The 27266-nt window shown below is 37.7% G+C and overlaps 1 protein-coding gene across 1 annotated transcript in view; it reads right to left on the bottom strand.

Moving 5' to 3' along the window:
* Positions 1-27024, bottom strand: part of SEPSECS (Sep (O-phosphoserine) tRNA:Sec (selenocysteine) tRNA synthase) — a 70250-nt gene extending 43226 nt beyond the window's left edge. Inside the window, exons 1-5 of the mRNA XM_027836502.1 lie at positions 26817-27024; positions 24149-24303; positions 20681-20799; positions 20370-20528; positions 8522-8675 (exon numbers count right to left, since the gene is read on the bottom strand). Of these exons, the coding sequence (XP_027692303.1) occupies positions 8522-8675; positions 20370-20528; positions 20681-20799; positions 24149-24303; positions 26817-26930 (701 nt within the window). The 5' untranslated portion in view covers positions 26931-27024. The remainder of the gene's footprint in view (positions 1-8521; positions 8676-20369; positions 20529-20680; positions 20800-24148; positions 24304-26816) is intronic.
* Positions 27025-27266: the final 242 nt, after the last annotated feature.

Genomic DNA, 27266 nt, shown 5'->3' on the forward strand with positions numbered 1-27266 from the left:
AGGGCAGAAAAGAGTGCTTATGGTCATTTACAGACCAGAGCACAGGCCAAGAGAGTAGGAAACACACTTCTCCTTAGATCACACCACCTTGGAGGAACCTAAAACTTACAGTAACCCAGAATTATCTCTTAAAACAGCTGCAAAGGAAACATGTAGCTCAGGACAATCAATGCCCCCTTGGGATGGGGCTCTGGAAGCAGAGCCCGACTTCAGCATAGAGTTAAAAATCAAGAAATAGGTTGGAAAAATAAGCAGTCGAAAAAGATCTTGACTACAGAGAGTTACTATGGTGACAAGGAAGACCAAAACATAAACTCAGAAAAAGAAAACAAAGTCAAAACTGCTACATCTAAAGCCTCAAAGAAAAATATGAATTGGGCTCAAGCCATGGAAGAGCTCAGAAAAAGGATTTTTAAAATCAAGTAAAAGAGGTAGAGGAAAAATTGGGAAAAGGAATGAGAGTGATACAAGAAAATCATGAAAAAAGAGTCAATATCTTGATAAAGGAGGCACCAAAAAAAAACTTAAGAAAATAACACCTTAAAAAGATAGAATAGGCCAAATGGTAAAAGAGGCAACAAAAATCCAATGAAGAGAAAAATTCCTTGAAAAGCAGAATTGGCCAAGTGGAAAAAAAGAGGTACAAAAATACACTGAAGAGAAGAACTCCTTTAAAAAGCAGAATTGGACAAATGGAAAAGGATGTACAAAAACTCACTGAAGAAAATAATTCCTTACAAATTAGGAATTGGCAAGTGGAAGCTAATGACTCCATGAGATTTCAGGAAACAATCAAAGTCAAAAGACTGAAAAACCAGAAGAAAATTGGAAATATCTCATTGGAAAAACAACTGATCTAGAAAACAGATCCAGGAGAGATCATTTAAGAATTATTGAAAGCCACGATCAAAAAAAAGAACCTTGACATCATCTTTCAAGAAATTATCAGAACAGCTAGGTGGCACAGTGGCCAAGAGCACTGGTCCTGGAGTCAGGAGGACTTCAGTTCAAATCCTGCCTCAGACACACAACACTCACTAGCTGTGTGACTCTGGGCAAGTCACTTAACCCCAGTGCCTAGCCAAAAAGAAAAAAAAAAGAGACAGAAGAGAGAAGAACAAACACCAAAAGTCTTTATTTGTATTCCCAGTGCTTAACATACCAAAAAATAAACAATTCAAGTATCATGGAACCACAGTCAAGATAATACAAGATTTAGCAGTTTCTACATTAAAAGGTCAGAGGGCTTAGAATATTCCAATTCCAGAGAGCAAAGGAACTAGGATTATAACCAAGAATCACCTACTCAGCAAAACTGAGTATAATCCTTCAGGTGAAAAAACAGATATTCAATGACATACAAGACTTTCAAGCATTCCTGATGAAAAAAGGAAAGCTTGGGGCAACTAGGTGGCATAGTGGATAGAGCATGAACCCTGGAGTCAGGAGGACCTGAGTTCAAATTCGGCCTCAGACACATTAACACTCACTAGCTGTCTGACTCTGGGCAAGTCACTTAACTTCAATGCCTCACCAACAAAAAAAAAAAAAAAAAAAGAGCTGAACAGAAATCTGATACAACACAATAATCAAATACAAGACTCAAGAGAAGCATAAAAAGGCAAACAGTAAAGAAAAAATCATAAGAGATTCAGTAAGGTTAAACTATTTAAATTCTGACATGGGAAAATGATACTTGTAACTCCTAAAAACTTTTTCATTATTAGGTCAGTTCTAGATGGAGTAGATATAGAGAGAGGGCCCAAGTATGAGCTGAATATGACAGGATAATTATCTAAAAAAATAAAATAAGGGAATGAAAAACGAATGCACTGGGAGAATGCAAAAAGGAAAAGTAGAATGGGGCAAATTATCTGACATAAAAGAGGCACAAAAGAGCTTTTACAGTGGAGGGAAAGATTGGGGATGTGGTGGGGAATGTGTGAGCCTTACTCTCATCAGAACTGGCACATACATTATAGAACTCTATCTTACCACACAGAGAAGTAGGAGAAGGGAGGGGGGGAGAGAAACAGGGTGCAGACAAAAGGGAGGGTGGATTGGGGTGTTAAAAGTCAGAAGCAAAACACTTTTGAGAAAGGAAAGAAAGTATAGGATAAATGGAGAAAATAGGATGGAGGGTAACACATAGTAATCATAACTGTGAAAAAACATTTTTACAGCAAGTTTTTCTGATGAAGAACTCATTTCTCAAATATATAGAAAACTGAGTCAAAATTATAGAAATAAGAGCCATTTTTCAATTGATAAATGGTCAAAGGATATAAACATGAAGTTTTCAGATGAAGTAATCAAAGCTATCTACAGCTCTGGAAAAATGTCTTGGAAAAATGCTCTAAGGGACTATTGATTAGAGAAATGCAAATTAAAACAACTTTGACATACCACATGACACCTATCAGATTGGCTAACATGACAAAATAGGAAAATGATAAATATTGGAGAAGATGCGGAAAACCTGAGACACTAATGCAGTGTTGGTGAAGTGGTATACTGATTCAACCATTCTGTGGAGCAATTTAAAACTATGCCCAAATGTCTATAAAACCATGCACATCCTCTGACCAAGCAATATCACTACCAGGTCTATATTCCAAAGAGGTTTTTATAAAAAACAAGAAGAAAAAGGACCTATATGTACAAAAATATCTATAGCCAACTCTTTTTAGTGGTAGCGAAGAACTGGATATTGAGGAGATGTCCATCAATCAGGGAATGGATGAACAAGTTGTTGTATATTATTGTGATGGAATATAATACTGTGCCATAACAAATGATGAGCAAGATGCTCCCAGAAAAAACCTTGAAGGCCTTAACATGAACTGATGCAAAGTGAAATATGCAGAACCATAAGAACACTGTATTCAGTAACAGCAATACTGTACGATGATCAACTGTGAATGATATAGCTTTTCTCAGCAATACAATGATCCAAGACAAATCTGAAAGACTTATGATGAAAAATGCTATCCATCTCCAGAGAAAGAACTGATGGAGTCTGAATGCTGATTGAAGCACACTTTTTCTTTAATCTATTTTTTGGGAGGTTGTCAGTGTTCTCTTTCATAACATGACTAACATGGAAATGTTTTGCATAAACACACATATATAACCTATATGAGACTGCTTACTGTCTCAGGGAGAGGGTAGGGAAAAGAGGGAGGGAGAAAATTTGGAACTCAAAAATTTTAAAATTGAATGTTAAAAATGGTTTTTACATATAATTGGGGGAAAATAAAATATTAAAGTAGAAAGAAAAAAAAAAGAAATTATTCTTGTCTTCAAATGGCCTATAATCCAGTAGCGTGGCTAAAACAATTAAATTACTCTGATAATAGATAAATATAAGAGATATGAGAGGATCAAATATGGCATCTAAGATTTGAAGGGCACATAGGATTTCTATAGGCAGAGATTCAGGAGGTAGGCATTTTACACAGAAGAGACGATTTGAGCATGGACTTGGAGATTAAAATGTTGGGCAAAGAGTGAACAATCTGTTTCGGCTATAAGGTGAATGAATACATGCCTCTCCAAGTTGTACTACTGATTCATCCCCCCAAGACTTTTTCTACCTTGCCATAGAAACCTTTTAACCTAAAAATCCACTATACCTCACTCCTGAATTCACATTAAAAGTATGCCTCATGTCTGTGGCCTCTCCTTCTAAATGGCTGGCTCTTCCCAGAAATCACTTTAAGAAGGAAGGCTGGGCCAACCAAGTTTTCACTCCTTCCTAGGCTGCACTGATAATTCATTCTATCTTCTTTACCATGCCATCCCCCTCAATCCACTCTCCAAACCCCACCTCTCTTCAGTTCCTTTTCATGTTATCTGTCCTCCCATTAGAATGCAAGCTTCTTGAAGGCAGGGAATAGCTTTCTTTTGGCTTGCATTTGTGTTTCCAGTGCTTTGCACAGTATCTTGCATATAATAATCCCTTAATAAATGCTTGTTTACTTGAAAAAAAAAAGAAAAAGAAAATACAGTGAATCATTATATTTACATTACATTGTAAACACCTTGAAGGCAGGGGCTGTCTTTTGCTTCCTTTTGTATCCCCAGCTTAGCACAGTGCTTGGCACCTCATAGGCACTTAATGTTTTTTGATTGGTTTAGTCATGTGTCTATCCCAGGACAGCACAGAAGATAGAGAGAGGTCCATTGGCTCTGAGATCAAGGTCAGGTCAGGAAGGTATCTCACAAAGTCACTGAACCCTAGGACTGAACAGGGCCTTCAGCTACGTCCCAGAGCATGAAGAGGCCATCATGGATCCAGCAGTGGCCAGCCTGATTCTGTGCAGGATCAGAATAGGCGGTATCACGCAGCTTTGTCACTTTGACCCCAGAACAGGGTTGCAGATCCAGTGTGGAATGAGAGGCAGACCCACGCTTAGGGACTGTCAAACCGTGGAAGCATAACAAAGCAAGAAACAGTCGAGGCTGCAGCTGTTTATTGGGCAAAGAACAGGAAAAAAAGAGAGCTGCAACTGTACGGTTCTGATACCAGAGCAGAGGATCTCAGGTTCAGCCATCTGAACCTTGGTCTTGGAAAAGGGGTCCTACCAAATTTCTTTGAAGATATAAATATGATCTTGATACTTAAATTAGGGAGAGTAGAAAGAGAGAAAGAAAACTACAGACTGATACCTCTAATGAATATTGGCATAAAAGTTTTAAATAAGATATTAGCTAAGAGTCTACAATAATATGACACAAAGATTGGGCACTTTGACCAAGATGGATTTATTCCAGAAATGCAGAGTTGGTTTAATATTAACAAAACCATCAATATAACAGACCATATTTATAAGAACAACAAAATCATATTATATCAACAGATGCAGAAAAAACTTTTGACAAGATACCATAGTTACTGTATATCTTCAGGTGTAGCAAGAGCTGTTGACAAAGAATGGCTGGTTCACATCACCACATTCCATTTTCTGCCATGGCCTCCAACTTGAAGACCAGGAATGGCCTGCTCAACTTTCCTGACACTTCGCTAACCTGGCCCACTGGGAACTGGTATGCAGACTAAGCAGGAGCCCAGACAGTCTGAGGCCATGGTCACTGCCAACATTTATTATAATATTTACATATTTCTCCACCATTTAACATGTATAAAACTATGCTATTTTTTTTATTATGTTCCTATCTTTTTTTTAAAAAAAAACATGTCACTAACAAAGTTTTTTGAGCGTTGTGCCTCTAAACCCCATTTTTTCCATGCTATGATTTTTACTGCATGATTTTGAACGTCTAGTTCAGGGGTGGGGAATCTGTGGCCTCCAGGACACATGTGGCCTCGAGGTTCCCCACCCCTGCAGTTAGAGCCAAACTAACTTAACTATACTGTACAGAACAAAATCTCACAACATATACCAAGATAATCTCCAAATGGATACATGACTTATACACACACAGGCTGCCAACATAAATTAGGCTGCCAACATAAATTACAGGAGCAAGGAAAAAATTACCCTTCAGATATATTGACGGGGAAGAAGAGCTCATGACCAACAAGTGGTAGAGAGGATAACAGAAAATAAAATGGACAATTTTCTTACATAAAATCAAAACATTTGTACATGAACAAAAACAAACAAAAAAAACAAGTAAAATTAGATAGGAAATGGGGGGAAAAGTTTGCAGCACGTTTCTTTGATAAAAGTCTCATTTCCAAGATATGTAAGACAATGCTTCAAATTTTAAGACTAAGAGCCATTCTCAAATTGATAATCAAAAGATATGAATAGGTAGTTTTCAAAAAAATAAATTCAAAGCATGCAATGTCCCAACTCTATGAAATATTCCAAGATACTAATAAGTAGAAAAATGCCACTGGAATGTTCCAACTCACTTATAAGTAGAGAAATGCAAATGAAAGGTTCTACCTCATATCACCCATCAGATTAGGGAAGCTGACAAAAAAGAAAAATAATAAATGTTCAAGGTACTGCCATAAACAGGCAAATTAAATGCCTATTCAAGGGTTATAAATGTATCCAGCCATTCTTGAATAGAAAGCAATCTGGAACTATGCCCCCCAAAATCACTATGTTATGAATAATACCTTTTGACTTAGCAATACCACTAACACAATCAAACCCCAAAGAGATCAAAGAAGAAAAGTATCCATTCATATAGCAGCAATATTTATAGTAGCAAAGTAGAAACTTAAAAGGTGACCATCACAAGGATAATGGCTGAATAAATTACAATATATTAATGTGATGGAATACCATTGTGCTATAAGAAAGAAAAACCTGGGTAAACTTGAAGGAATTGATGAATAGTGAACAAAGCCATGAAAATAATTTAAACAATAAAAACACTGTCAAGACCAACAACTCTGAAAGAGTTAAGAACTCTAATCATTACAATGGCCAATCATAATTCTAAAAGATTAATGATGTATGCTTGCTACGCACCTCCTGATAAAGAGGTGGTAGATTCTGTGTGTAAAATAATGGCCAATGTGGAAATTTGTTTTACTCAACTGTGCATATTTATGACAAGGGGGAAGTTGGGAGGTAGAGGGCCAAGGAAGAAAAAATAGATTTTTTTAACTTAAAAACAAAAAATTAAATAAAAAAACTGGAAACATTATATTTAAAAAGCTAGATGTCTCATAAGGATTACAAACCCAGCATGTCCATAATAAAACTCACTGTTTTTCCCTAATCCCACTCTGCTTCTGAACGTCATTGTTCCTTTCAAAGTTAACACCATCCTTCTAGTCACACAGCTTCATCCTCACTCCCTGACCCAACATAACCAGTAAGGAGTCAAGTCCCATCTGTTCATTTCCACAACATCCCCTTCTTCCTACTCACACAGCCACCTCTCTAATTCAGGCCTTTATCACCTTTCACCTGGACTCCTGCAGAAGCTTCCTAATTGGGCTCTTTGCCTCAAGTCTTTTCTCTCTCCCATGCAATGATCTTCCACATAGATGCCAATGTGATTTTTCTAAATCTCAATTACCTCTAGGACCAAATACAAACTCCTCTGTTTGGAATTCAAAGTCTTTCACAACAGCCTGTTTCTAACCTACCTTTCCAATCTTAACATATGTTATTCCTCCTTCATACATTCTGTGTCCAACCAAACTAGGCTTCTCGATGTTCCTCACCCATGACACTCCATCTCCCATCTCAGTGAATTTGCAGAGGCTGTTTACCATGCCTGGAATGCACTCTCTCCTCACCTCCACTTCTTATAATCCCTAGTTCCTGTCAAAGCTTAGCTCAAGCTTCACTCCTACATGAGGGCCTTTCCTAATCTCTCTAACTACTACTGCCTTATCCTCGTCCCACAATTAACTTATATTTACATATTTATTTTGTATATGCTTATGTAAGCATGTTATCTTGCCCAATAAAACCAAAGGATAGGACTGTTTCATTTGTCTTTGTGTCCCCAATGTCCAGCACAGTGTCTGCACATAGTAGGTACTCACTGAAAGCTTGCCTGATTTAAACAAGTACAAATTAAAATTTGAACTAGAAAATTTATACTTGCTTTCATTTGGAAAGCAAAATATCTGCATTTGCGCATTATAATATCTCTTCCCAATAAAAACAAAGGAAAAGAACCACTGTGTACAAGATTGACTATGATAAATTTTTAAAAAATAATTTCCAAGCAAGATTGTCTTAATTTTAAATGTTTTTCCAAGGGAGTTGTATCCTAACAACTTTAAAGTATAAATTTAAGTATTATTTTATCTTGAGCTAAAAACTAGGTATGTATCATTATAAGGTACATACTCAACATTACTAATTTTCATCTATCATTAAAAGTTTATTTTCTTGGGGGCAGCTAGATGGCACAGTGGATAGAGCACCGGCCCTGGAGTCAGGAGGACCTGAGTTCAAATCCAGCCTCAGACACATAATACTTCCTAGCTGTGTGACTCTGGGCAAGTCACTTCACCCCAACTGCCTCACTAAAAAAAAAAAAAAAAGTTTATTTTCTTATTCTTGCACAGCAAATATCATTGATGGCTCCCATCCATGTTTATCAGAAGTGTCGAAAACATAAGCCCACTGTGTGAAAGAACACTGAACTAGAGATGGCAACAGAAATAAATGAACACAAGAAACTATGACATCCAGCACAGCAGGAAAACATCTTTTAAATAACAAGACAAACAGCACCTTTTCAAGAAGAAGAGCTAATAGCATGTTGGCCGGGGCGGGGGGGAAGCAATCATAATTTTAACACAGGCAGAAGGTAGAATCTATTCAAGTGAAAAGAAGTAAAAGGAATCATCTACATTGTATTATCTCCTTTTTTTTTTCTTTTCCTATTTCAGTAAATCCTTTTGCTATTCCATTATGCTTTCCTCCACATTTCAGAGGAATTCTCTACATCAGAGATCAATTTACTTAATTATTCCCAAAAGTGAATTAAACATATTAAAATAAGGATGTCTATACTTTATTAACAAAATTAGTTAACACGTAAAGAATGATATACATGAATTACTTACTTATCAGGCACCCTTGGAGCAAAACAGGATGTAGTAGAATGAACACACAGAATGTTCTCAGCCCCAAGCTCCTTGATTTTAGCTTCCACTCCCTTCAGGTCTGTGCGTAGCTCATCACCTTCTAATACATTCTCTATCACCACAGGCTCAAAACCTAACAAAGGTATCCAAAAAGAAAAGGAGTATTCACGTATCCGACTATTCATAGGAAGGCAAGATTATAAAAACAGTAAAATAGAGTCATTCCTACTCTATCACTAAAGCCTGGCTGATTTTTCCTTCTGGTAAAAGATAGATCATCTAAGGAGTGCAGGAAATAAGACATGGAAGTATAATTATGTAAATATAGAGACAATGATGACCAAAAAGAATGTGTCTTCAATTAAGTATTAAGTAACACATCAACTGAAGTAATGGAATAAGGCTTAAAATCAACTTGAGATGAATGTTTAGGGAAAAGATAATAAATTTCTGATGTAGAAATCACTGAGGATTGATCTACCACTTACACATAAATTCTACTAATTAAGTGCAACTATTTAACATTAGAACAAACAGGACGAGTGAAAGCTAGCACATTTTAAAAGACAAAAAAATTTGTTTCAGACATTTGTTGTATTAAGTATGTATCATTAAAAGCCAAGAACAAGTTAAAGATTCCACATTCAAAAAAGACATTATGCTTCTATTTTCAAAGTATAAATTTATGCATTTATATACAAAAATTCACGACAAGACATTAGCTAGAAAAAATACAGAGGTTATTTTAAGTACATTGTGAAGATAACTACTATAAGGAGGGGTACTAGGTGGCGCAGTGGATAGAGCACCAGCCCTGGAGTCAGGAGAGGACCTGAGCTCAAATCCGGCCTCAGACACATAACACTTACTAGCTGTGTGGCTCTGGGCAAGTCACTTAACCCCAATTGCCTCACCAAAAAAAAAAAGAAAAAGAAAAAGAAAGATAACTACCATAAGGAAAGAAAAAAAGAAATTATGAGTACAAGCCTTGGCAACTAGTAAAAACATCAAATTTGCAAAGCATTTAAGGCTATCTGCATATCAATCACAAGCACAACTTTTTTTATTGTGATGAAACTGCCCTTTAAAAAATTAGTTAAAAAAGGTAAAAAGTATTACAATTAAATACCCAAGCAAGTTAGAGTAGTAAGATTATAGAATTTTAAAAGTTAGATGGACTTTTAGAAATCATGTAGCCCAATTCCTTTACTTTAAAGTTGAGGAAACTTAAGGGCTAGAGAGATTAAGTTAACTTGCCCAAGATCCCATAGTGGCAGAGCTAAGCCAAGATTGACTGAACTGTAGAATGCATACCAGGAAAACACTAAATCTGAAGGATATGAATGACGGTTCACTGTTTAAAAATAGCATCAAAGGATCATGGATTTAGAGCTAGAAGGAGTTTAAGAAGTCATCAAGATCAACCCTCTCATTTTATAGATGAGGAAACTGAGGCACAGAGATATTAAGTGACTTGCCCAGAATTATACAGCTAGTAAGTACTTGAATCAGAATTTGAACTGAAGTCTTCCTGGCTCCAAGTTTAGTATTCCAAATAGATAACCACCTTCTGAAATACTTATGGATCTAGGACCTCATCTCTATACACATACTTCCTCTATCTGAGCAATGCATTCACACTTGCTCATCCTATGTAATTCTTGTCCAAATCCTCCATAGATGAACTACCTGATTTACGGGGGTCTCAGATAAGAAAATTCCTTCTACCAGTGTGGATGATACTTTCGCCACAAATTGCTTAGATTACTATGCGGCTGTGTGACAAGACAAGACTTGAAATGAGATCTTCCTGGCTCCAAGGTTAGTTCTCTTTACAATATAGCATTCAGCCTTTCAAATAAAGGAGAGTTAGCTGAAATCAATTTGAAAGACTAAGGGGAGACAGATTGTGAAGGGTTTTGAATAACAAACAGAAGTTTTACTTTATTTTATACTAGAGCTCATAGGAAGCTATTGAAACATGTTAAGGGGTGAATCTAAACTTTAGGAATGTGAAATCTGGCAAATTAGAAAAGAAGGCCTAGAGAGAGGAGAGTCCGGCAACAAGGAGACCAATGAGGCAAACAGTAAGGAGGCCCTGAATTTCATATGTGCTTCTACATTCATATTTTGTTGAAGTTGATGTTTATTTCATTCCATTACAAAGCACATTTATGATTTCATTATATATCCTTGTCAAACAGAAAAAAAAGTCTACAAAGATTACAGTAACAAATTTTCACCATTAAGGACAGTGAAATAACCACAATTGAATATCACTGTCTCAGATGTGTTTATAAAGAAGGTATAAATGACGGAAAAAAGAATTGAATAAAATTAAGTATACAGAAAGGAGAGCGATATTCAGTCAATCAGTTGACCAATAAATATTTATGCACTTACTATGTGCCAGGCACTGTACTAAGCACTGAGAACACAAAGAAATGCAAAAGACAGTCCCAGATCTCAAGGAGCTCAGTCTACAGGTAGAGACAACTTGCAAACAACTATGAACAAACAAGCTATACGCAGGATAAATTGGAAATAATCAACAGATGGAAGTCACTAGAATTATGGGAGCAGAAAAAAAACTTTCTGTGGAAAGTGGGATTTTAGCCGAGACTTGAAGGAAGCCAGGGAAACCAGAAGGCTTAGATGAGGAGAAAACATATTCTATGTATGGGGAACAGCCAAGGAAAATGTTCAGTCAAGAGATGGAGTTTCCTATGTGAGGAACAGCAAGGAGTCAGTGTCACTGGACTACAAAGTATATGGACTGCTGGGAGAGGGAGGGAGGCATTGTGTAGAGCATGGTAAGGTTAAAGAAGACAGGGGAGTGGGGAGTGGGAGCTATGAAGAGCTTCAAATGCCAAACAAAGCATTTTATATTTTTTCCCAGAGGAGACTGGGAATCACTGGAATTTAACTGAAGGGGATGCTGAGGGGAAGAGAGGAGAAAGACACAGTCAGACCCGAATTTTAGGAAGATCACTTTGGAAACTGTGTGGAGGATGAACTGACAGACAGACCAACCAGCAGGCTATTGTAATAGTATCTGAGGAGGGGAAGAAACTAAAATCTCACAAAATCAGACAATGCTATGGAGAAAACAACTACCAACCTATATATGCCTATTCTCCCATCTATACAAAAAAACTATGATGTTTGTATTCCCACCAGTATAAAGAAGTGAGAATAAGTAATGAATGAAATCCATAGCATTGTTTCTGAAACTACAAGCACAACCTCCTTTTGGGATTCTTCTACTGCATTAAGTGTGATTTATTATAATCCTCTTTGAGTGAAGCACAGCTGCTTGAAGCCTCATAAATCTAAATGCATGAAGTTCAACAGGTTGTTTGTGTTTTTTTCTGCAACAGATTTTTAACTTCTGCAAAAGGTTCCCCCCACCCCAAGGTACCAGTAGCTCCTCTCAAGATCATTCTCAGGATATTTATTAATATCAAAGGTAAGCAGACTAACCATGCTGTGATAACCACCCAACTGCCAATGTCACCAACTATATGCCAATTTTACATTATAATTATAAGGACCAGTCCATTCTAGTTCTTCCTACAGAAAACAGGTATGTGATGCCTCTGACTAAACAAATTGTGGTACAGAAATGTGATGGAATATTACTATGCTATAAGAAATAACAATACAATGAGCATAGAGAGGCATGGAAAGACTTACATGAACTGATGCAAAGTAAAGTTGGGCCAAGAAAACAAAAACACAACTGTAACAATGTAAACAGAAGGAACCACAAAATGATAGAAAATTAATGTGAAGGCGGAGCAGGTGGAGAAAAAGCTCAAGGCCAAAGAAGAGATCAGAAGATACCTTCCTCCTACTCCTTTGCAAAAGTTGAAGGTCCAAGGGTATGAAATATTGCATATATTTTCATATTTTCTCTATGTATTAATTGGTTTGGGGGTTTTTTCTTTTTCTTCTTTTTATGGGATAGCTCTCTCATATAAGGAGAAAAGAGATACAGAAGGAAATTTATGTGATGCACAAACATAAGATATAAATAAAAATGTATATCAAAAAAATAGGCACCTAAGGTCACTGAGGATCTTGAATATGTACCAAAGCCAAACTGCCTCAATGACTAATAATGAATGTATTAAAAAAACTAATTTTAAGTGCCCTGGCCAACTATCACTCAGAAAAGACTATACATGAATTTATACATGTAACTGCCTGAGCAATTAAGGCTTTTAAACCTTCCTGAGCAATTAAGACTTAAAAAGCTTCAAGAAGAACAGGGGCCTTACTGATAAAGGCTGACATTAGAAATGTAACTTCATCATTATATATGCAAGAATGATCCAAATATTCATCTTGCTACCATTATATAGACATTAGTACTTATACTGGCATGTAAAAGGTTGGGAGAAGACTAAAAGGAACTCTACAGACTCAGAGGAGTATGCCCTTCACCTTGACGTACTCAAGAGGATCACTGAGCTTTTGTACTCCTTATACTCATGATCCAGCCAGATGTAATTTATCCCATCCATAACTGATATCCTTCAATAAATCCCACTGAAATATTCAATATTGTGGGTACTAGGTTTTTTCACTTTTTAGAAGCACAGGAGTAGTGTTTACCATGTAACTTCATTTAGGTAACATTAATAGCTAAATGCTGGGAAATGAAGAAAACCTTGATTACCTTTCCAACCCTTGGAATTAACCCAATGAAGTTAAAACAGTAGGGTTACAAGCAAGCTTTTGCAAGGTATACTCAGCAATGGATCTATCTTAACTGTTCCATAATTAACTGAATGAAGTAGAAAACCCACTGTGCTCACTATTTTGTTTACTGTGAAAAAGTAACTCTCTTCTCAAAAATGTCATCAATCCATATATGAAGTATCTTTGAAACAACAAATATAACTCTGTTCAATTACTCTCTGCTTGAAAACACCAGGCAAAATATAAAACATAAAGAAGTTTTCTCAACAAATATGACTGCCCCTATTTGATAAAAGAAATCAAACACAGAGTCTAAATTAAAGAGGAATTCCCTTCGGATTATAACGTCCTCAAAGTGTTCAGGTTTGTGGATGAGATTATCTCCTAGAAGCCTTCTACAATCATTCAAAAGTTTTACTTGCCCATCCTCACAACAAAGACCAAGTGGATAAAGAATCTCTATTACCCAGATTACAATATGCATTGGAATGGGCAACCTTAGAGAGTTTATGAGAAAGAGTGGAGAGCAGAGTGCCAAGAACGAGAGAGCATAAAAATGAACAAGTTGAGCCTACAGTTGGACAAAAGGAAAGCAAGCTGGATTGCCTTCAAGAAACTGCAAAGCTCTATTACTGACCCCAAGCTTCCCATGAAAACAATGGCCTATCTTTTTAATACTATTATTCTACTGGGTTCGCTATAGTAGTAAAACAAGGAATACAAATGGTCTCTACAGAACTAAAATTAAGTATCACACAGAATGTAATGGAGAGGTACATAGCAGATGTTAGCAGACTGCAACACATAAATAACGAAAAAATTTGAAGAACAGGAGTAAAATATGTCACCTAGAATTGGCATGAAAGGAAGAGATGGGCCAACGTCACACGGTAAAGATGAGAGATAGTAAACGGTCAGGAAAAAGCAAGGAAGGCCTTTACAACAATGGGATCCCCTTGTGTCAAACTTATGGGAGGATATGGACAAGAATCATACAAGGACAAGCATGAATGAGTGGTGTAAATAAGGTGGATTTTGTTATTCCTTTTTAGATACTAGTTCCCTGGATCCAGGGCGAAAACAATCTCTAGTCCCCAGATTTTCACATCATAAACAGTTTCTATTGTGACTGCACAGTGAGATATAGGGATGAGATAATGTAAACATTTGAGTTGTTTTGTGAATAATCTACTACACTTGCACAATGCTAAGTCAGCATAATATTGCTAGAGTTCATGTAAACTTGTAAGGCTATTGCTGGCTAATTGCCTTCTTTGTGTGCTCCCTATAAATCAGGTAAGCACTGGTCAGTGAGTGGGGATTTGAAAAATACACAAGGTAATGCATGTGTGTCTGCCTCACCTGGCCCCCACTGAGGCTTGGGGGGGGGAATGCACAAGCTGGAATGCCGTGCTGCCTCGACTGGCCCCCCATCAAAGCTTAGGGGAATAAGCTAGGAGTTGTGCTCCTATGTAGGTGTTGTTGCCCCACTCTCACCAGTCCCTGGAGAAGAGTAATTACGGGAAGCTGTAGGAGTTGGTGCTCCCATTATCAGCAACCCACTTGAGAAGAATAAAGTAATTATTTAACCCCTCTGAAGCTATCTTCCTGTCCTTTTGTCTGCCCGGATCAAGGGTGAACTGGCTAGAAAAGCTCCTGCTCCCACTCCTGTCTAACAGATGGTAATATGTACTGTGGGAGAAAACTTCCAAACTGATGAGATCACATCCATTTGATATAAGTATCCTTGCTAATCATTAATCTTTATATGTCCTGTCATTAGAAAGATAGAGATGTGAAAGGATTCTAAATCCCTGTTGCCTCAGTTCTACTACTACTTCATACTATTTCTACAACTATTTCCCATATTTTTTTCCCTTTTACCTCTTTATTTCTCAGACCTCAACAGCAATGGTTACAGAAAGGAATTGTGCTTTATTACCTCTGCAGACTGGTAAAACCAGGACAGAGTAACATTTTTGGAATGAGTTTTCAAGAGTGTTATAATGCCTTCAGAATTTGTTCTCCATCTTCAATCAACTTATCAACCAAGAGGCATTTATTAAGTGCTTCCTATGTGCCAGAAACTATGGGCTTATATGAGTATATACCTATATAAGCATATGTAAAACAAATACAAAGCAGGTATAAGGGACTCTGGCTGAGACTTCAGCTGGCAAGATATCAAGAAAATTCTTATGTAAAGGGTGGCACTTGAACTATGTCTCAAAGGAAACCAGGGATTCCAAAAGGTGAAGATGAGAAGGGAATGTATCCCAGGCATGGAGGACAGCCACTACAAAATGCAGCAGGACAGGGATAGAAAGCAACATGTGAGAACAGCCAGGAAAGCCAGCATGGCTCTACTAAAGAGTGCAAGAAGGGAAATAATGTTTAATAAAGTTGAAAAGGTAAGATGGGGCCAGGTTGTGAAAAGCTTTAAAAGCCAAACAGATGAGTCTATATTTGATCCCAGAGCTCACAGTGAGCCCGGGAGTCTACTGAGCAGAGGAGTGGCATGTTCAAAACCCATGCATTAGGAATATCACTTTGGCAGCAGTGTGAAAAACAGACTAGAGGAGAGAAGGATTTGAGGTAAAGAGGAAAATTATAAGAGCACTGCACTAGGTCAGGCAAGGGGTGATTAAAGCTTGAATGAGGGTGATGGTTTTATGAGTAAAGAGGAGGGGACATAAGAGATATTGTGGAGATTGAAATTCCGTAAGGGAGGGAAAGTGGGGAGTCAAGTATGGACACTGAGGTTGAAAAACTGGAAGACGAGAAAGCTGGTTGTGCCCACAACAGAAACTGTGAAGTTCGAAAGGGAAGATCAGAGGCATCAATAATGAGTTCTATTGAGCCTAAAATCTGATTTTGGTCTCATAAATGTAAGTGGAATTCAGTTCCAGGAGTTACATAGTTTTTTTTTTTTTCTTAAAGGAAAGAAATTCCCAGATCCAACTCTCACTGTCTTAGAAAAAGGAGGAAGTGGCAGCTAGGTGGTGCAGTGGTTAAAGCAGTGGATTCAGGAGGACCTAAGTTCAAATCTGGCCTCAGACTAAACACTTGACACTTACTAGCTGTGTGATCCTGGGCAAGTCACTTAACCCCAACTGCCTAAAAATAAAATAAAATAAAATAAAAATACTTTAAAAAAAAATAATAACTTAAAAAAAAGAAAAGGAGGAAGGAAAAGAAAGGGAAGATAATAATAGAGGTTTGGTGATGAGAGGAAAGAATGATTCCTAGCAAATTTGTCACTAAACACTTAGTCTTAAGCATAAATTACAATATGCTTTAGTGATCCATTATATAGGGACTGAAACTTCTTAAACACCTTAGAAGTTGATCTTCTTGGGTTGCTAAGACTAAAAATATCTATCACCTGGCTGACCAATGTTCTGGTAATGGATTTCCCCAAATTCAATTACACTGGTCCTCAAATAACAAAAAGCCTCTCACCCCTCATACAATATAAAGTGTAACTATTCACACAGATTCTCAGAGTTGGACCTCAGAATCCAACTAGTCAAACCTATATATAAAAGACGTTTCTCTACAACATACCCCACAACTGGTCAACTAGCCTTTTATTAAAGCTCTCCAGTGATGGGGAACTCACCACTTCCAAGATAATCCATTCATTCCACTTTTGCATAATTCTAATTATTAGTTTTTCAAGGCTAAATTTGTCTCTTTGCAAATATCTTCTGTTGCGTCTAGTTATGAACTCTGGGACCAAGCAGAAAATAATCTAATCCTTCCTCCCCATGTTGTTTTTGTCCTTCTTTCTCAAAGAGGACCATGACATCTGGAAGGTGATGCCATGACTTGCAAGTGAACTGGATTTAAGTAAGGTAGGGCTGTGCAAAGTCACCAGCCTCACTTTCTCCTCAGTGGCAATATACAGATCAGGACAAATGGACATGGCCCCCCTCCTCCACATGACAGCCTTTCAAATACTTGAAGACACCTATGATGTTCTCCCTTAGATCTTCTCTTCTCCAAGATAAATATCCCCACTTCCTTTAATTGATCTACATGCAGCAATATCTTGAGATCTCCAGCATCTTGGCTGCCCTCCTCTAAATGGTCTTCAGCTTATCAACATCTTTCCTTAAACGAGGTACCCAAAAGTGAACACAATCCCCCAGATGTGGTCTGACCAAGTACAACAGGTCTATCACTTCCCTAGTCCTGACACTTTTCTTACTGCCATATTGAGCTTACAATCCACTACGTACTCTCAAATCTTTTGCAGACTGTTGTGTAGTCATAAGAGCCACATCTTGTAGCTGTGAAATTGATCTTTTGAAACAAGTATAAGACTTTACATTTACTAAATTTCATCCTACTAGATTCGATGTTCAAGCCTGTCAAGAACTGTGGCCAAACTCTGTCATGCAGTGTGTTAAGATATCTATCCCCGGTTTGAAAATCTGACAAACATGCCATCTATCCCCTTACCCAAGTTGCTGATAAAAAAAATGTTAAACATCAACAGTACCAGGTAAAGCACAAATCTTTGGGGCCTACTACACTAAAAGCTTCCTTCAAAGGTGACAATGAACCATTAATGATTACTCTTTTTTTATTTTTTGATGAGGGCAATTGGGGTTAAGTGACTTGCCCAGAGTCACACAAGCTAGTGAGTGTTATGTGTCTGAGGCAGGATTTGAACTCAGGTCCTCCTTGACTCCAGGGCTGGTGCTCTATCCACTGCGCCACCTAGCTGATTAGTGATTAATTTTTCAATCCAGGCTTTTAAGTAGCTTCAAATCCACCTAACCACACTGTTATTTCTCTAAGCTCTTCTAATAATAATAGCATGGGAGACTTCGTCAACTGTTTTGCTACAATCCCATGATCTACAAGTCTAGTAATCTTATTAAAAAAAAAAAAGAAGTGAGGTTAGTTTGTCATGCCTTGTTTTTGATGAATCCTTCACTCTCATGATAGCCACTTACTTTTCTGGATACTCATTAACATCTCTAACAATACATGCTAGAATTTTGAGAGGAATCTAAGTCACACTTAGATGGCCTATAGTTTTCAGATGCCACTCTTCTCCCTTTTTCTGAAAATCATGACATTTGCAACTTCTCTAGTTCTGTGGCACCTCTCCAGGATTCCATAATCTTTCAAAGATCACTCCAATGACTCAGCAGTCATTCCTACATATATGTTCTTTGGTATCCTAGGATGCAGTTCATCTGAGACTAGTAAACTGAACTCACCAAGGGTGGCTAAAGTACTTTCCATCTCCTGACTTAGCATAGGTATCAGCTCCCTATTAGTTATTTTGTTCTGTTCTTTCCAGTTCAAAGATTATTCTCTTCAGCAGAGAAAAACAAATAAGAGTTGAGAAGCTCTGTCTTTTCTCTATCATTCAGTTATCATCATCCCATACACTCCAAGTAGCAGGTCTCTCTCTTCTCCAATTTTCCTTTTCCCTCCAATACAGCTAACAAAATCTTTTTTGCTATCCATGTCTTTAATTGCCAGCATCAGCTCATTCTGAGCATTGGTTCTTCTGGTACTATTCTTACAAGAACAAGCTACACTTATGTATTCATTTTCCACTACTGACCTTTGCTTCCATCTTCTGTATCTGTCTTTAAAATCTGTGTTGGTTGATAATTTCCCTGTGCATCTGCATGCATCTTTTTTCTCAACTCTACCTTTTGCTCATAAGAAGTGTGAAAGTCTAACATGATGTAGAATTACCAAAACTGTAAAAGAGAAACTCTGCACTTAGTTTTACATCCTTCAATACCCTTGGAATACAACAATAAGAATGAACTTTAGACCACAGACCCCTCTCCACATTACTATCTACAAAAAAGTAAGTCTATCTTGACTTCTTTCAAAGAAATGACATTTACTAAAATTACATAGTAAGAACAGTAGCTATAAATCACTTCTTACAGAACCTTGGGGCTCATTCTCCTGCAAATACAATGCCACAAGAAGTTATTCTGAATTATTAATGAAAACTTTTCCTATAGAATCAGTCTTTGGTTTCTGACCTTGAAATATATAGATACTTTCAAGACTGTGGGAGTTCTTCACATTACTCCACTAATATGAATCAACTCTGATGGAAGTGGAATACCTTCATAGATTGATAAGTAGTTCAATTACAGATAGTATAAATACAGTAGTTCAATTAATTTTAGACTATACAAAAAATATGCTCAGTTTTCTAATTTATGATCTAGGCCTTATTTAAGGAAACACAGAAATCCCAATCTAAATTTTTATCACTATTTGCTCTGTTTTGATCTTTTATCCTTCTCAAAAATTACAGACGTGATTTCACCTCATTACACAACCTTAAACTGTCTACTTCTTAATCTCCTTGAATATCACGACCCAGTCATTTGTCTTTATTTCTCTTCAAAACAGTGTGGCATAGAAAAAAGTTGGACTTAAGAGCAGGAAAATCTGGGTTCAAATCCTATCAAATATACTATGAGACTCTGGACAAGTTATTTAACCCTTCTCTTCCTCAATTTCCTTATTTGTAAAATGGAGATAATGATAGAACCTACTTCACAAAGCTGTTGTAAGGTTCAAATGAGATAATATATGTAAAGTACTTTTAAAACCTAAAGTTAGAAATGCTAGCCATTATTATTATTATTATTATTCTATAATTTTTCAATTATTATTCATATTGGATCCAGTCAGGTATCTATTTAATTCATGGTAATGTTTTTTTTTTATTTGGTGCGTGTGTTTGTGTACACACAAGTTACTTGTAGTAACTTTTTAGTGTATTCTGTTCAATAAATTTTTAGTTTTTCATCTATGACTCTAAACAAGTCTAAAAGCCTATATAATATCAAATTCACTACATCAATGATCTGTGATATTTATCAGTGCAGGAAATCCTTCTAGAAATGCAAATTTTGGAGATAACACAGTAAATAATTTTTAGAGCCTCAGGCTCAGATAGGTTAAGTGACTTACCCATGGTCATATGGCTAGTGTTGGAGTCAAGATTTGAACCCATTTTTTCCTGACTCCAAGTCCAACACTCTATCTACTGAGCCATATTGTCTCTCAATGTTATAATATTAATGCAACATTAATAATTCATAATGCATTCCATTACCTGCAGTGATCATGGATTTAAAGCAGGATTTTTGATCTATCCGTGGCCAAATAATATATTTTGCCTTTGGTCTCTTGTGTCGTAGTGTCAAGAAACACAGGGTTAGACTCATACCAGTCGCCACTGGAACAACAAAGCAGTCAACCACTGAACGAACACCTGTAAATAAAGAAGCAATTAGAAATTAAGTCAATTAAAAGCATTTCATAGAATAACAAATTCAGTGCTGGAGAGAACTCAGAGGCCATCTAGCCCAACTCCCTCATTTGTAGCAGGTCAGCAAAAAGTAGCACAATTAATATAATACACACCAGCCAGTCTTAGGATGTCCAGAACTAATAAATTGGCTATTTTGTTCAAAAGGCTAGAACCTGCAGCTTTGGGTTGCACAGCAGCAATATCACCTGATCTTCCAATTCCATGAATGAACCTAAACAAAAGAAGGGTCAATGAATGGGAAAAAAAGTCTTATGCAAAATAATTCATGTACATGTATGCAAACAAGATAGCCTAGAAAATCAGAAGCAATAGCTAGCTTTTATGGGTAGAATCTGAGGATTAAAAGGGATCAAGAGAACATCCAGTTAAGATTTTTACCAGATATAAGAATCTCCTCTACTATATTCTCAACAAGTATATTTATAATATGGAAGCTATAATAATTAAATGACCAATTTATCATCCATGAAAAATAAATTTTCCCTTTTAATTCCTCCTTCCTTTAATCAGGATAGTAAGCTAAAATTTCATCAACACTCTGGGTACTAAAGAGGAGTGAGTGACATTTGTTTCACTGTATTTTTTTTTTTTTAATGGCGCAATATTCTCCCCAGATAAAAGAAAACTATGCTACCTTGCTGCTGGAGCTTACAAACAGAACCAGGATTAGGGTAGAAAAAGAAGGCAATAGTCTAAGACATAAAAAATGAAGTGAGGACAAAACGAAGGACACTTTTAAGATATTACTTTTTTAAAGGCATATTATTTAATATCAGAAAATGCTGAGCTCCATGTTGTGTTACATCAAGTTACATGTGTTACAACAGGCTCAAAGTTCAAGTGAGTAGTACAAACATAGGGGTGCAATTTTCACACCTTCCTAGAGTGCCTTGTTTAAGCTCTATGTGGTAGGATTTACTTGGACCACTGACCTTACAGAAAAACTCACTTAGCTGATATGGCAAAATAATTTTAGAGAAAACCAGGGAGACTTATAAGAACTGATCAACAAGAAGTAAACAGAACCAGAAGAACAATGTATATAACAACATTGTGACAACTTTGAAACAAGTTTGAAAGACTTAAGAGCTCTGATCAACACATTGAGCAACCATGACACTAGAAGACTGATGATGAAGCATGCTCTCCACCTAAAGAGAAGAGAGGTGATAGATTCAAAGTGAAGACTGAAGCACAAAAGTTTTTGGATAAAGCCAATGTGGGAATTTGCTTTATTTGACTATGTATATTGTAAGAATTTTGTTTTTCTTCCTTTTTTCCCCAAAGCAGGAAAATGAGAGGGAGAAAAAAATGGATTTTTATTCACTGAACAAAATCAAACTAAAAAAAAAAAAGGAGGGAGTAGAAATCACAGCTGTCCAAATAAAGTCCAGCCCTATTTCTCATTTCTGATATTCATCAACTCCTCATACTAGTCAAAATGGACTACTATCATGGTACCCCAATACTGTTGTTTTCTTCCACCTCTAAGCATTCATGCAGGCCCACCCTCATACCTAGAACGTACTCCCTTTGATTTTCAGGTGCCACTTCCTTCTTGATTCTCCCACCTTCAAGTAATCTCTCTATCTGCAAATTTCACACTTGTCTTTTGCATTTATCATAATCTGACTCCATTAGACTGTATGTTCTTTAAGTGCATAGTCTGTCTCATTCTTCATCTCTTTAGACCTCTAGCCCCAAGCAGTGCCTTATTTACAGCAAACACTTAATAAATGTTTCTTGAATTGCCATAGTGGTATACCTGACAATACACAAAAAATGTGCTCCTTGAAAAGTTGTTCCTGAATTAAACTATATTATAAATGATATAAAGGTTCTAACAATTAAAAATAACCACCAAATTATTTTTTAAAAAAAAAAACTCTCTGTAATTTGAGTAATCACTTCCTAATTGGCTGGTCAGAAGTTTTTTTTATAGCAGGCTGTGATGAAGCAGAGCATATCAGTACTAAGCTTCGTTATAATAAGAACAATAATAGTCAATTAATAATAATAATCCATTAAACTCTGAGCTCTCTGAGAGCAGGGACTGTCTTTTGCCATTTTTTGCATGCCCAGAATTTAGCACAATGCCTGACACTTAGCAGGCACTTGATAAATGCTAGCTGACAGACAACATTCAGTTTGTAAAAATGGGATCATTAAGATGAACTCTAAAATTCAATGCTTCAACAATTACATTTTTATAGTGCTAAACTATTTTCAAAGCATTTTCATATATATTATTAAATTCAATGTTGCTATTAGCCCGAGTATATGTTCGTTACTGTGAGTTCTGCTTATTATAAAATTTTTAATACACTATATTAAAATGTCACTTACATTTACTGCCAAATTTGGTTTATATAAAATGTCACTATTATAGATGTTTAATGCATATCTATTTTTTTTCCTTTCAAAGAGATATTTAAAAACATATGGTTTTTAGGCCCAAAGCATTAAAAAACTGTGCATGCCCTTTGATTCAGTGATACTACTACTAGGTCTGTATCTCAAAGAGATCAAATAAAAAGGACCTAAATGTACAAAAATATTTATAATAAGCAACTCTTTTTGAGGTAGCAAAGAATCAGAAATCTAGGGGATGCTCATCAATTGGGGAATAGCTGAACAAGTTGAGGCAAATGATTGTGATGGAGTACTATTGTGCTGTGAGAAATGATGAGGGGCAGGTTTCAGAAAAACGTGGCAAGACTTATATGAACTGATGCAAAGTGACATGAGAAGAACTTGGAGATCATCATGCATAGTAACAGCAATGCTGTAATTAATGATAATCAACTGTGAAAGACTTGGCTACTCTGAGCAATACAATAATCCAAGAAAATTCTAAAGGACTCATGATGAAAAAATGCTACACTTACAGAGACAACTGATGAACCTGAGTGCAAACTGAAGTATAATTTTCTCACTTTATTTTTCTTGCTTTTTTTGGAAATATAGCTAATATGGAAATGTTTTACATGATTTCATATGTCTAACTGACACACTGCTTGCCTTCTTGGTGAAGAGGGATGGGAGGAAGGAAGACAATGTGGAACTCAAAAATTTAACAAGAATGTTGAAAACAAATAAATGATAAAATTTTAGAAATATTAAGAAAAAACAAAACTTTAAAATGAATGAAAATTAAAACAATATCGTTTTCACTTCAATAAGATCATATTAAAACCAAATGATTTAAATGGTCCATGAATTCTTACTGTTATACCTAACATGTAGTAAGCAACAAATAGGTGGTAAATAATGGGGAAAACCTCTAAAATTATAAGGTGAGTCAGTAAAAAAAAAGAGTTGAATTTATTACAATGAAATTTAGAATTTTCCACATGTATTGCAGAAAATAAGATGCAGCTGAATGAGAACAATTTTCAGATGTTTATTTCTAAGTCTTTTTCAAAGAACTTTTAAATTAGAAAATATAGACAAACATATAATCTGATCTTTACAACATTTTAAACATTTTACAAAGACATTAAAAAATTAAGCATTCTTACAGGACATAATAGAAAACATACACTACTTTTAAAAATTACCTGTAATGTCGACGGGCAACTAACCCAGATGCTACTCTACCTTCCCTTTCTCCCACACCACAGTTTCCCAGGAAATTGTTACTATCCATAATGGCAAGTTCATGGAGAAACAGCTCAATGGTACTTTCATCCCAACCATCTTCTGGACATTTGCCCTTTGGGAGAGGAAAATATGTTTTGAAAGATATAATTAATGAAATCAGTCTTCAGTAACTATTTCATACTATTGTGCTTCTTTATAAGAGTTTTACTGGTATTTTTATGTTCCATTTAGTGGATCAAGTGCCAGACTTGGAATTAAGAAGACAAAGGTTCCAATTCCACATTTTTGTTGTTCAATTATTTTCAGTCATATCCAATTCTTCGTGACCCTACTTGGGGTTCTCTTGGCAAAGATACTAGAGTGGTTCATCATTTTCTTCTCCAGTTCATTTTACAGAGGAAACTGAGGCAACAGGGTGAGTGATTTGCCCAAGGTCACACGGCTTGTATGTATCTGAGGCCAAATCTGAACTCAGGAAATTATTCTTCCTGACTCCAGGACCAGCACTCTATCCACTGAGCCACCTAGCTGCCCATCCAATTCCACAGCTAATACTTAGTAGCTGTGATCACTGGCATTTGCTTCTGGGTAACAACTTCTTTAAGCCTTAGTTTCCTTATCTGAAAAATACCTCTACCATCCCTATTAGTATAGGGATATTAAGGCTCAGATTAGATAATGTATATAGTTAGCTACTGTTGCTCAGTTGTATCCAACTCTTCCTGACCCCATGGACCATAGCACACCAATACCATCCATGGGGTTTTCTTGAAAAATATACTGGAGTGGTTTGCCATTTTCTTCTCCAGTGTATTAAGGCAAACAGAGGTTAAGTGACTTGCCCACGGACACACAGTAAGTGTCTAAGGCTGGATGTGAATTCAGGTTTTCCTGACCCTAGGCCCAGTGCTCCATCCACTGGACCACCAAGTCATTTGGCTATCAGATATTATTTTTAATTTACAATTTAATTCTTACTCTTACTATACTATCAATACTATGGAGAATGTACATGGGCAAAGAAAGAGAAATGATGCTAAGTAACAACTGGGACTACTCCAATTCACTTCCACTAACTTTTAAATGGTCTGGTAACTTGAAAAATTAGAAAATCAAATATCCTTAAGAGAAAATGCTAAAATCAAGGTATTAATAGTTACATTTATGTACAACTTCACCTTCCCTTAAGTGCTTTCCACAGAAGCATTTGTCCAGAAAAAAACCTAACCTAGGGCATTTTACAGGGCAAAGTTAAAAATGTATGCTGAATAGAATTCAACAGTCTTGTGAGATAGAAAGAACAAGTATTCTTAACCTAGGTTCACTGCCCTCCAGAGGGTTTGCTGGGGTTAGATTTCAGGGGGTCCATGAACTTGAATGGAAAAAACCTTTATTTACACTAACTTCAATAATGATTTCTAAAAAATTATTCTAAGAAGGGGTCCATTTTATTTCCACTGATCTCTGAAATTTATTATGTCCTTCATTATAATTTATAAAAATTATTCTGAAAACGGGTCCACAGGCTTTACCAGACCACTGCCAAATGGGTCCACGACAACAAAACATGTTAAGAACCCCAGGTAAGCCATGTCTTCATTTCCCACCAGCAGCACTCCATCAGGCCACCTGGAACTTCACCATCCTACAAGATCGCATCTGCCTTGGTACTCACATCTTATCAGAACTGGCAGGCAGAGTAGGCTCCTCCCAAAGCCTCCATCTAAGGAGGGCACTCAGGCCAGTCAACCTCTTTATTTCCTACTAGCAGCACTCCTTTGGATTTCTCCATCATGCTCTGCACCAAGTACCTGACCCTACCCTCCTCCCTTTTCAGCTTCCTCCTGTGCAATGTTCAGACTGTAAGCTCCTTGAGAGCAAGAACCCACCCTTCTTCCCTCCCCCTGGTTTTGCATCTCCAGAGCCTGGCACATAACGTTAACTGACTTTTTAAAAAAATTTTCCTTAGGTGTGTACTCTACTTCCACCTAGGCAGATCAACAGCTCCTCTGTAAATCACAGTCTTAACTGCCTGGGGATATTGAGAAGTAAAGGGACTAGCCTTTAATCACACTGGAACCCAGATAGGCCAGAGTCCAAGGCCCATCCAAGGCCCAACCACTGAGGGATGCTGCCTTTCGGTGCAAGTTTCACACCGCATTTAACCAATGTGGAACTGAGGCTCAAGAGGGGAGAAGTGACACGCCCACGGCCACACAAATGGAGCGGAAGGCACGCCGGACCGCCTTCCCACCGTTATCAAGGCTCCCTGGGCATGTTCTCAACCTTCGCCCCTGGGAGGAGGAGGGAGGCACTTGCTCAGCACAGCGTCCGAATGCAGCAGAGGCCCAATAAATGTTTGTTGACTGACGTCAGGCCTGGGCGCCACTCCGCGGGCGGCTCTAGGAGAAGGGGTGGACTTCGCCCTCTACATACAGCCCGTACCAACCTCACTCCCCTCGCCCAGAGGCACACAACCCAGACCTCTCTACGCCCCGCCCAGACCCCCAGGCCCGAGAAGCCCCGGCACGGGCGCCCAGGCTCGGGGCGCTCGGCCCCCCGGGCTCTGGGCGCGGCTTCCCTGAGGGGCCGCCGGCCCGAGGGGGCGGGGCGGGCACCTGGTACCTTCTCCAGCAGGAGCCGTATGAGGTGCTCGTGGGAGCGGCGGGCCTCACAGCCCTGCCGCACGTAGGCCGGGGACACCAACCGCTCGCCCGCCGCGAAGTTCTCGCAATTCATGGCGCCCACGACCACAGTCGCGCGAGGGGCAAAACACTCGCAGACCGAGGGACCGGATCGTTAGCGAGCGAACGTCGACTATGAGTCAGCGCCCGACGACAGGGACACAGTGCGCATGCGTGTGCGCGAGCGCGCGGCTTTCCCCGCCCCCCCATTCCCACCCCTTACGTCCCCCGCCTCTCCAACCTTTGAGACTAGGGAGCAACAGAGCATGCGTGACGACTCCCCGGCACAATGTGGGGAGGGACGGGAATAGGGGCTGGGAGACGCTTCTAATTGGTTGAAAACCTCGATTTACCCTGGAGCCACTTTTAAGCACACACAATTCCTACTCTC

This window comes from Vombatus ursinus, unplaced genomic scaffold (assembly GCF_900497805.2).
Source record: "Vombatus ursinus unplaced genomic scaffold, bare-nosed wombat genome assembly UNPS02014818.1, whole genome shotgun sequence".
NCBI lineage: Eukaryota > Metazoa > Chordata > Mammalia > Diprotodontia > Vombatidae > Vombatus > Vombatus ursinus.